Genomic DNA, 12,298 nt, shown 5'->3' on the forward strand with positions numbered 1-12,298 from the left:
CCTTGACCTGTGCTTGTCTTTCAGGTTCATCATCTTAACTGTTTGCTCAGGCAGTTACAAAGTAAAACTTCAGAGTCAGGTCCTGCCCTCGGATCCCTGTGGTGAGCCTGAGAGCACGGCAGAGCCACAGAGGGTCGCAGGGAGCTCTTTGCACAGACCCAATTAAGACCTTATTTTGCAGAAACGTTTTTCATGCAAACTGCATCCCAGAATGCTTTGCAGGTTGCAGCTGTGCAAGTGAGGTGCTAAGTACCATCAGAGCAGACCTTAAAAGGCATTGATCCTCTGTCCTCATGGATGTGGGGAAATGGCAGGAAAAACATAATGTCTTTTCCTTTTTAGATCTGTTATCCAGTGAGCAGTGAGGCTAATGAAGCCGCGTTTCCTACAGATTGGTGTCCCGCAGCCCTTCCATTACACAATTGCATCCCAGATCCTTTCCCCAGTTCCACTTTCTCCTTGCCCTCCTACCTCTAGTTCCTCACTATCTGCTCTAATCCTTCCTCCCTCCGATCACCCTGATGCTGTCCCTCAGCTCAGTGATCCCATGTCCATGCTATAACCCTTGACTCCTGCACAAGAGTGCTGGCTACCTCCTCTCCAGTGCCCTCCTGAAGCCTGACATCCTGGTGCCCAGCACCAGCTGGGAGCTGTCAGTCAGCTGATTCCAGACACGTGATGAGGGCAGCAGCCAAGCTTTTCTTGCCCTTCCTGGGGTGAGGGCACTGCCCAGATGTTTGCACTCTACAGCCATCCCTTTTTATAGAATGCGTAAAACCTTAATATTGCCAAGTCCCATGTGAAGCCAGCTTTGGCTGAAATTGCCAGTGAGGCCAAAAGTTGATTGGGAGGATAGACAGACAGCAGGACGCAGGCATTGTGCTTTCTTAACAAATCAAGCTAAAAATAGGAAGGTTTGAGCCCTGCTATATTTAGGCTTGAAAATAAAGCCAGTAGCTGTTTACACTTCTAACTTTTGTTTGCACAGCATTACTCTGAGCTTGTTTTGAGGCTTGGTTATTATTGTTGCCACAGCCCTTCAGTGTGAGGGGTCGACTATCAGCAAAAGGCTGATGTGCAGAGTAGATCCATCCAGCCATCCCTAGAGGATGCTGTAAGTTCCTTCCCCATGTTCTGCCTGCAAAAGGTAAACAAAACAGAGGAAAGAACCCAAAGGAAATAATATTCTGAAATCAATATCAATCATTTAGGCAAGACAGTCTTAACAAACATGTAGCCCTTCCAGAGGGATGATGCTGATTGAAATCTCTCCCTTTGCTTATGGCAGTATATAGGGAGGATTTCTGAGCCATGCTTACCTGTGTTGGACAAGACAGGTGCAGAAGGGAGGCAGGAGAGGTGGGGGGGCTGGGCTGATGGATGATGAGCAGTGAGGTAGATGCAATGGCTTTTTATTGATGCTTTCAGGATACAGCTCTTGGGTCCTGTCGTTGCACCGAGCAGGAGTGAGCTGCTTGGGTCTCTGTGCTGCGATTGCCGTTGCCACTACGTGTTGAGGGAGTGGGATAGAATCCTTACGTGCTATATGACTCAGGGATCAAACATGGGCTGCTCTCCACATGGGCCGAATTTTAGATTATTTATTAAATAAATTGAAAAATTAATTTCATAGAGGCCTTTTCTCAGAGACCAGGCATGCCCACAAATAGCGTGATAATATGTTAATTCTTTAGCTGCAAAACAATTATGTTGAGTTTTTAAAAATGGCTTAGTTAATATTGTTTCTGAAGCCAAGAAATCATTATCTTAATTACACACAGACCTATCTATTGCCCTCTTACGTAGAGGACAAACTGTTTCTGAATTAATATGATTCTGTAATGCAAAACTGCCTCTTTGCATATCTTATTTGCTGCTTAGAAATTGTTCAGCTTTGGTATCAAAATGTATGGTCTCTGAGATTCATACTGAAACATTATTCACCTCAACTCTTTGGTCAGAATTACTTCTTAATAAACAGGGCTTCAACAGGAAAATTGTGGTAAGATTTGAACACGTTCCTGTAAGAAAGGTTTTTTTTCAGTCTTAGGCAGTTTGCTTGAAAGTCAGTATAATAAAACTCAGTGCAAGACTGTATAAAAGGAAAAGGTGATTCTACTTTTAAACAAAACTAGTTTTTCTCATACTAAGCACCAGGGGATTTGTATCTGTATGGTCAGGACAGGAATTTTGTGTGGTTATACAGATGACAAAGGATGCTGGCTGTTGAGTCCTTATCACATCTCTTAGGTTTTCCTGAAATTATGATGACAAACTGGTTTCTGGACAGGCTCTGACTTCCAGTGACCCTTTAGTTATGGGTCGTTTGCCTCAGTGTCTAGTCTTGCTTTGTCTTAGGAAAAGTTGTTTTCCTTGTCTGGATATTTTATGGCTTGAGTTCCGTTCCTCATCTTCTTGCCACCTTATCTTTGGGGCTTCTATTTGTTCTGTCTGGTTATCTTGTCACTTGACTGACTGCATTTGCCATCAGTTAACACAGGTTCTTTCTTTTACCATTTCCTGTTGTTTCTCCTGATGCACTCACATGCTTCTGTTTCTGTTCATAAGCCTTTCTAGAAATCTTAGCATTTTTGTTACAGATCTTTACAAGAAGGCACTGAGCAAAAACCAAGGAGACCCTCTGGTGCTGCTGGTAACAGCTGTCCACAACAACACAGGACACCTTTGTGTCCATGGTTTCTGAAGAGCAGCTGGGTGTCCTGATCTGCCTGGGAGTGCCAGTGTTGAGCAGTACTCCTTCTGTTGCCAGATACAAACGTTCTTTGAAAAAGATTATTTTTTGGATTTCTATATTACCTGGAGTCTCAATGTTTCTGTTAGTGAACTAAAGAAACCCTCTACTTTATAAGGACCGTAATAACCATCCATTCACCAGGGATGCGGAGGAGTTCTGTGTCAGGCTAACATCTAGTGTAAACTGAAGTGCTGTTAATGAAGATTATTTATAAGTTTTTTGTCCTTGGAGTTCTCCTTTCCACCCAGTATTCCTCCCCTATGTTTTGTAGCCCTGTCATCAGTCGTCATAGTACTGGTTTCCTGTATTGCCATAGACACATTCTTGCTTTCCTGTCTCATCATAAAAATACCATTTACAATTCACACACATCTACCACCATTTAAATAGAAGAAAAATACTCTCAGCAAGTTGGAGCAGTGCTCTAGAAGATCAGACAGGCTGCACAAATGCCTGCTCCTTGAATCTACTCATCTTCTTCAAAGCTGTCTTGTCAGGAGTTAGGTGTCACTTTTTCCAGTGGTTTTGTTTCAGTCCTGACATGTGTCTAATAACTGTAGGGTTTTTAAAGTGAATAGTAGGGGAAGACTTTGTCAGCAGTTCTAGTTAGCTCACAAACTCTTTTATTCGTTAAAAACATACTTCTTTCTCAGCTTTTTCTCAAGTTTGCAGTGTTTTTTCAAAATGCATCTTGGGAAGAACATGGCCCTGTCTTGCACACCAGCAATGATACCAAAGGTTGGGGTGAACACGGGGTGGGCCTGGCAAGCACTGCATGGTGTATGGCTTTAGGCTAAAGCAGGCATGCAGCGTTCATTTCTCACAAGGGACACAGCCAGGCATCTGCCCTACAGAACCTTTTTTGCTCTGATTTCATAGGAAAACCTCAGATCCCTTTCCTGTTGGGGCCTGGGCCTCAGCTCTGGGCCAGACTTGCAGACTGCAAAGCCAGTGCTGTGATGAGCCTCCTGTACCAGTGCTTGGAGAGCTGCACTGATCAAGGGCTCAGCCCCAACAAGACTTTAAAAACAGAGTGCTGAGGATTACAATTCTATTGGATGCAGAGAAATCTGGTTAGGATCTCACTCATCAAAGACCTCAGGTATTAGGGACCTTCAATCCACACACTTGGAAGGACAGATGGATAAAGCAGCTTCTGTCTTGTGTTAATTACTCATGATCCATTCTTTCTGTTCACAGCAAAGTGACTTTCAAAACAAGCCAAGTACCAATTTTTCTGGTGGCTGAACATTAAGAATTATAAAGTAAAGTTATGAAACATGCCATTAAAGGAGATTTCAGTCCCATGATTATACACAGGAGCTGTAACTCAGAGACAGAGTATGCACCAAACTATTTGCAAGCTGTAGACACTGTCAGTAAATCTCAGTGGGCTATGAGCCACTTTCTTATTTCCTTTTCCTGCCACTGCAAGCCTCCCAGGGATGTAGGAGCTGCTGCTGTGTGAATAGTTTAGCACCCTCCATCCAGTACCTGCATCAGTGCACAAGGCATTGGAAGAAAACAGGTCTGAGTAGCCGGACAGTGAGTGTCATGTGTAATGAACATTTAAGCCTTATGATTAGTTAGAGCTTTGGTTTGCAAGAATTAAAGTCATGTAACACTTCAGCAATCCTGCTGCTTGGGCAGATGATGTGTTGCTGCATTCATTAGGGAGTAATGAAAGGTGCTGAAAAGTCCTTGTAGGGACAGTACTGAGGCAGACTGACAGAAAATCCTGAAACCAATGCCAGACTGCTGTGTGGATACAGCTTGTCCATGAGAACACAACCAAAAGGACATTACTTATGAGATGAGGTCCTTGTTGCTAACGAAGGAAGCCTCCAGTCCCCTCAGAGGGGAGGAGTTTTGGGGAGGATAACCTAATTTTTCTGTATACACAGAAGTGACAGGGTCTGGATCGAATCTCATAATCTGCTTGTGCAGACAAGCAGACTGTAATTTCTCCCCTCCTTCATGAGCTCATACACAAAGTGATTTTTCCAAGGCCTCCAAATGTTTTCCAGCTCTTGCACACATCCTACATTTGCCATTCAGTAGCACCCACAGCTGCCCCAACCCTCACACACATGTGGTGTTTGCCCAGTTCACAGGCTGTTGTTGGCTAGGTCACAGGGTGGGCCACCTGCCTGCTGGGGACACGCCTGAGTGCTGGCCAGCCTCCTGTGGGTCTCACATCCCTCTGGGAAGTCATGAGTGGCACAAGAGAAAGAGCTGCAGAGCTGTGTGATGGGTCAGGCTATCAGAGCAGGCTGTCACAGGGTGATGGCAAGGAAAGGACTTTCAGCATATTCCTCAAATACCAAGAGCCAAAGGGTCTGATAGGTCTGAGAGCACCGTTACTGGAGGTTTAATTGTGACACTTCAGATACACACAGTGCTGTGTGATCCTAAGCAACACAAGAGCCGTTTTCCCCTGCCTTTCCCAAGAGCCTTTTACAGAGGCACAGCAGGAGCCCAGGCTGGCAGGAAGGTGATGGAGATCCTGCAGTGGAGAATGGGCTCTGGGGCCTGTCTCTGGCTGTAAATCCAACCAGACAGCTTCAATTCCTACCTCTGTGTATTGCAGAGGGGAGCTCAGTCTTGCCTGCAAGTGAGGTGAAAGAGTTTTCTACTGAATTAGTTTCTGTAGCACCTCTGGGTACCAGCCATCTCTTCCCAGCCAGCCCAGAAGAGCCTGGGAGGCCATACAAGTATTCAGAGGCATTTTTCTGCAGGAATATGAGCTCCAGAAGAAGGTCTAGCTCTGATTACTGACTAGTACTTTCCATTGCAGTGTTCAAAATACTATTCAAGCCAGTTTCTGGATGTGTTTGAAGCTCATCACATGGCTGTGGACTCAGTCAGCTGGAATCCCTACCACTTGAAAGTCTTCATTTCCTGCAGCTCTGACTGGACAGTCAAGATCTGGGATCACACCATCAAGTAGGTCCTGCTGAGTCCTGGCATGGGCGGGAAGATTCAGCCTGACATGCCAGCTGCCCATGTGGACTCTGCTCATACCTCAGTCACAGTTTCCCTCTTAGGTGTTGATATTGCTAATTGCTCTCTTATCTCTGTTTTTGGGGCTGGTGACTCAGGTTTGTATACCCAGGAACAGGGTATAAGATTTAGCATCGGCTGCCCCAGGAACTTCCCAAGCAGTGCAGCTCAGCACAGAGCCTGACTGCTTCACTTGGGACCTGGCTTTCTTCAGTCAGGACCTGCTATGGCAGGGTTATTCTTCTGGAGCAATGCTGTAGAGAAATGTCAGAGGCTGGCTTATGGCCTCAGGGGCCAGACACCTCCTGAGAGCTAGAGAGGCAAAAAAAAAAAAAATGGAACATTTAAAAATACATAATGAACCTCAGGGTTAGTAGTTGAGGAATGTCTGGTTTCAATCAGGAAATCGATTTTGTTGTAAATCAGTCAGAGTCAAATATTTCCTGTTGCCAATACTGCTCTAATATTCAATGTTGTTTTCAGAAGACCAGAGAGGGAAAATCTCTTTTTCCGATATGATTATTAACCAGAAGGAAACCATCTTGCTGGTGTGTGTTGGGGGGAAGCTTTCAAAATGCTTTCAGAAAGAAAGACAGAAAGAAAGAAACATGCTACCTTTCTTCTCATTGCAGCAGGACAAATCCCTACCCATTTGGGTTAATGCTCAACTTTGCTTTGTCTTTGGCTCAGACCCTGCCTGATATCTGATGTAGAGAAATACCCCATCTCCCACATCTGCAGCTGGTCTTGAACAGCACAGGTTGCAGCATCAAAGTGTTTATAGCTCAATGTTTCATTTCGAGTGGCATGTGTTTAAATGAGTTCTCCCTGGGTCTTTTTTTACAGGACTCCGATGTTTATTTATGACCTGAATTCTGCTGTAGGGGACGTTGCATGGTCCCCTTACTCCTCAACAGTCTTTGCTGCAGTCACCATTGATGGCAAGGTGAGAGGCTGGGAGCAACACTGATGTGATTTGAGCTGGGAGAAAGTCAAGGGAGGTTAGGGTTGAGCATAGGGACAGGTGAGCCCAATCCTGGCCAAGCATGTCAGGGAGCTGCAGATCCCCCACCAGCAGGAATCTACCACAGTGACAGGCTGAGTTGGCTGGAGCCAGGTGTGAGCTGCTTGCCTCAGGATGTCAGGGTCATTTTGGTGGCTCAAGACCCTAAATGTAATAATTCCTTTTTGCCCAGTCTGATTACAGATGACACAGAAGTCATAAAGCAACAGAGATTAAGAAACTGGGACAGCAGCATTTCTTACTCATTCTTCACCTAAGGTCTACCACACCCCTAGAAGCAACAAGGCCAGAAATCTCTGAAGTGCAGCCCAATAATGCAAACAGATTATGTTAAATCACAGATTGGAGGGCTTTAGCAGATGCTATCAGTTTCATATCTCACTGCCTCACTGCAGCCTTGACAAACCCATCAGAAATGCATGTGATCACTCTTCTCTAAGCACAGGTGCTTCTTGGGGGCCAAGCTTCCCCGTCCTCTAGCATAAACAAGCCTAATAAGCAAGCTTATTAACTAGTGCATTCCTGAGGATGGGGAGATGATGCTCCAGATCAGAGCACCCTTACTACAGTCTGACATAAGGCACTCGTTCTGAAACTCCAAGGTGTACAGAAGCAATAGAATAAAGGGGTTATATACTTATATTGATATTAAAAAATCAATTATAGTAATATGCCCAGGGTCAGCCAATAGAACTTAGTTCCAATTAAATAAAATCAACATTTTCCTGCTGTGTGAGGCTGTCTCCAAGAGTAATGATTTGGTAATGAAGTACTTAGACCAGTCCTAAAATTGAGATGATGGCAGTTATATTTTTGCCACTAGTCATCCATCCTAGTAGCTCAGATGGTTAATTTGGGCCTGGCAAGTAGCCAGGGCATGTAGCTATCTATCAACACTGGTTTTGTACTGTAAGACCATATTGCTCTGCCACCATGGGCTGTATGTTTTGCTGGTATAAATTGGAAAGTTTGTGCAGTTTGGGCAAATTACGCTAGCAAAAAGATGGCCTTTATATATCTCTATCATTGAATTGATGCCTTGGCAACTTCATTGCAGTTTAACCTTTACGTTATAGCAAAAAATTCATTTCACTGATACACTGGCTCAGGCTGTGAATTTGTCTCTCCCTCGATAAGCAATAGAATTCTCTTCACTTGGGCACCTGCTCTCCCTGGGAAACTCAGGATGCCACAGCCTACAGAAAGCAGTTTTGATGCTTTTCCCTCTCACGCAGGGTCAGTATTGGCCCCTGTGTTAACAGAACTGTCTGTCCCCATTCTCCTGTATACCAAATAAAGGGCCTGCATGAATGAAATGAATGTATTTAGTGTTACACATCCTCTGACTTGTTTTCCACAAGTGAAGGTTTGTGTGCCCTCAAACCTGGCAAGGGTCCTGCTGACATTCACAGCTTCAATTGAGTGCTGGGGTGACCATTGCAGAGAACTTTGAGTACCCCAGCTGTATCCTGGTACCTAACTGTGGAGAAGAGGATGGAGATGTCTGGGCAGCATAAGCAGATGGAGGGTAAACACTGGGTGTACTTGGGTTTCTTATTTATGTGGTCAAGTTTCTGCTGTGATAACTCATCTCTAGGGAGGCTTTGTGCTACTCCCTTGGGCCAGGTTCTTTGTCAGAGCTTTACCTGCTGCAGAGAAGCTCCTATGGACTTGGCAAGAGTTTGTGCAATGGGGTCTCTCCACCCCACCCCTAGTTTGTCCTAGATACTGCTGCAGTGACTCTAGTTATGTTGTTGCAGAGTCAAATTAGCTGCAACATCCATTGGCCCGGAGTTCATATGAGGCTTTAGATAAGACAGAAGACTGACTTGGCAGCACTGAATCCAGTGTTTCTCACCTTGGCTATCCTACCTTGGATCTCATTCAGTAATCCTAATTAGATCCTAATCTAGTAGGATCTAATTCTGCTTTATGCCTTTAATCCCAAACTCTGAGAAGAGTGGCCATCAGCCAGGAGCAGCTCAGAATTGGGCTGCCTAGCAGGAAAGGTCCAGACAAGAACTGCCTTCGCATTGCAGTGAGCTGGCCAGGACTGATGCTGACAGAAATCCTGGGCCTCTGTTAGCCACTAACCGTGTTGATTGCAGCAGGGTGCGTCTGAGGCATGGTTTAGTTTCTGTTTTGAACAGAACCTTCTGGTTCTGCAGTGGAAGTGGAATAAATAGTTGTTTACAGCCTTTTCATTCCTGGACATATTCCACTTTGTAGCAGAGCGCACTTCTTGGGAATAACTCTGTGCCTCACAAAGGGCAGTCTCCGTTAATGCTTGGAAAAAATCTACACTAACAGGATACAGAAAGCTACAGGACGTGCAGCCAGAAAATAAAACATTAACGGCTTCCTATTCATAAACAGCCTCTAGCTTTGCATCCACACATAATTATGCCTGCAAAGCTTGAAGGTTGCCTGGAGGTGGTTTTAAAATCAGGCCCTAATTGCAGTCTTAAAGGGATACCTGGCATATTTTGAAAAACACATTTCCTTATTCAAGCTGATACTATGTGTTCAAAATGCGTTTATCAGCCCCCTAACTCCTAAGACTGACTTGGATATTGAAGCATTTTGGAATCTGAAAATCTCTCAATCCTCCTGAATCCAGGAGGTAGGAATTTAAGAAAGCTGTAAATATCATGGGCATTATGATAAAATGTGTGTATTGGCAGCTGGGCATCTGCTTTGGACAGCACCACCTTTTTATAAATAACCTGAGTGTGCATGTTTTGCTGCTGGTGCAGTGGATACTAACTGCTACTATTGTTCTTTATCATGTTCTGGGTAATTTCCTTAGTCTCCTGCTCTGCCTGATGGCCATTGTATTTCAGAATGAGCATAAATGGTTTGCAATAAAAATTGAAATAAAATAAAATGATCACTGAGATGTGCACATCCATGCCAACACCGCCTGGAAAAAACTCCAAATTTTATAACTAGGTGCCTAAATAAGTGGCCTGATTTTAAAAGGACTGGACAGCCAGCTACTTTTATGGAAGCTAGTCTCTGCTTGATGCACTCGGAGTGGTTGCTATAGAGCATTCAGCTTTGGTTTAATCAGTGTGCTAAGTCTGCTGCAGTTGTACTCTGTGATTCCATTTCAGTAGACACTTCTGTGCGTCGAAGACTCTGCAGTGGTTCCTAAAGCAGACAGGTGGAGAGATCTGTTATTTCTAAACATGAGTCCTGCAGCTCAGTTGGCTGGCAGCGGCTCTGTGGTCCCTCCAGGCCATATCCTACAGGGAACTGGGAGCAGATACTGATGTGATTAGCACTGAAATAAATTGAGGTTAGAGAACACCCAGTTTAGTTTACGTTGTAAATGGTAAAAGCCTGACATGAGGAAAAAGGCTAACTGGGATGAGAGGCCTGCTTTGGAAATAAAAAAATGTGTAGGTGGATTTGGATGCCTTGACTCCTACATTTAGGGTGTAGGAAATCTGGGGATGTTGGTCAGCTTATTGTAAGGAGAGAGGGCAGAGAAATGGGGAGGGGTGGAATTCAACCCCTGTGGCATTCAGCAGGATTTGTCTTTTGGAGTTTGTATTAAGCCCATCCCAAACTTACACTTAAAGCAGAAAAAAAAAAAGTTGAAACATGTAAAAGTGGGAATCATACCTGAAATTTCCTTCTTGGGCTTCTTTTCCTTGTTTAAGGAAAGTATGTAAGTGGTGTTGGCAGGTTGTGCTGTACAGGGGCAATGCTGCAAGCCTCCAAGTCTGGCTCACTCTGGGCACGCAGATGCTTTCTTGTGCTGAATTAATGCATAAATTATTACCCCTGTTGAAAAAGCCAGACACCCACATCATAAGTGTCCCCTGGTGGTTGGATCCCAGGCTGTGGGCCACAGCTGCCCCATACTATGGCTGTAATGTCGTGGTCAAGCTGGGCTTGTTCACAGCCTGGAGAAGGAATCCAGCAGAAGCCTGCCAGTGCCTACAAGGAGGTCATCAAGAAGTTAGAGCCAAGATCTTCACAGCAGTGCATGAAGGCATGATGAGACAGAACAGCTGAAATGAGTTGAAACAAGAGATTTGGATTGGACATAAGGAAAAACTTTCACTGTGAAGGCAGTCAGGTAATCAAACAGCTTGCCCAGAGAGGTTGTGGCATCTCTGTCATGGAGGTTTTCAGGACCAGACTGGGTAGAGCCCTGAGCAGCTGCATCTGACCTCAGAGCTGACCCTGCTTTGGGCAGAAGGTTGGAGTAGAGACTTCTGGGGGTCTCTTCCAACCTGAATTACCTTCTAACACTGTGACACTAGGCAATGTCCTTGTGTGAGAAGGAAGATACCAGGAGTTTTACAACAGGCTTGGGAGCATGCACTAAGTACAAGTCCATTTGCTTTCATGTTTTTGTGGTCTGTGCAGCAAGACTAAGTGATGCAGCAAGAACAACGTGGTGTCCTAGCCATCTTTAGCAAATATTGATAGCCTCAAGATAAATGCCATCCAAGTGTGCACTCTGTAGAGAGAGCTGCTCAGACATATGCTCCAGGACTTTTCCCCATTCCTGAAGCTGTTGACCTTTCAAGATGTGAAACACTTGAAACAACCCAAAACTTCAGGAAATTAGCTAATGCTTTGTGCTGCTCAGGAAGTGAGCGTGCCCTTTCCTGCTTACATAAACATATTCTAGTGAACAACTGTTTTGTATGAGAAGTCTTGAAAACCAGCTTCCTGTTGTATCTCACTTACAGGATAAGATGCTCAAGAAATGCCTGCTGTCTTGATACCCATCTTTTCCCAGCTAGGAGAGAAACACTTGTTTGGCTCTGGCATGTGTGTGTGTTAATAGAGCAATTTGCAGAGAATTGCAGCCTATTTACCATTGACTGGTAGCAAAGGACAATATCTGTCTTTAAAAGCATGAATTATTTTGCAGATAAGAGGCTTGCTAAACCTTCCAGGTTTGCAAATATTTCACTGGGTATTTTGGACCTAATCCTGCCTCTCCTTGTAGGGCATGAACGAGGTGTGCTGGCAGAGCTCTCAGCATCAGTCAATGCTTTTGCCCAGGGGAGTCAGGACTGTGAACCTCTCACAGCTACACATGTCCCTTCTGCATCTCAGCCTTTCCTCCTACCATTCTGCAGTAGCCCGTGGGGTTTGTCCATGCTTTATGGGGACAATGCTAGCACTGCAGGGCTGGGATGAGGCACCTCCTGGCTCTCTGCACCATGGCCAGGGCAATTGCTGGGGTGTGAAAACACTAAATGAGTGTAGGTCCCTTTGCCATCACCCAGAAGGACCTTTGAATAGGCTGAAGTGGGCAGGGACTTTCTTAAAATGGCTTTGAAATTGAATTCACAGTGTAAGTGGTTGTTTTCTGGCAAAACTGTTCATTTTCTTCTGCCACAAAACCTAAAAGGATCTTTCTTATTGCCTGCCAAATCTTTGAGACTGATGTGGACTGCTGGGCAGTCTTATGTCTGCTTTAAAACAAGGGCTGGTGGCATGTCAAATCTCAATGAGTTAGATGGGCAGAGTCCGTGGAATTAATG

General features: G+C 44.8%; 1 protein-coding gene across 1 annotated transcript in view; it reads left to right on the forward strand.

Annotated features, from left to right (window-relative positions):
- Positions 1–12,298, forward strand: part of DNAI1 (dynein axonemal intermediate chain 1) — a 150,932-nt gene that overhangs the window by 98,012 nt on the left and 40,622 nt on the right. Inside the window, exons 17-18 of the mRNA XM_064438623.1 lie at positions 5,553–5,701; positions 6,605–6,704. Coding sequence (XP_064294693.1) covers positions 5,553–5,701; positions 6,605–6,704 — 249 coding nt within the window. The remainder of the gene's footprint in view (positions 1–5,552; positions 5,702–6,604; positions 6,705–12,298) is intronic.

Source organism: Phalacrocorax carbo, chromosome Z (assembly GCF_963921805.1).
Source record: "Phalacrocorax carbo chromosome Z, bPhaCar2.1, whole genome shotgun sequence".
Lineage (NCBI taxonomy): Eukaryota > Metazoa > Chordata > Aves > Suliformes > Phalacrocoracidae > Phalacrocorax > Phalacrocorax carbo.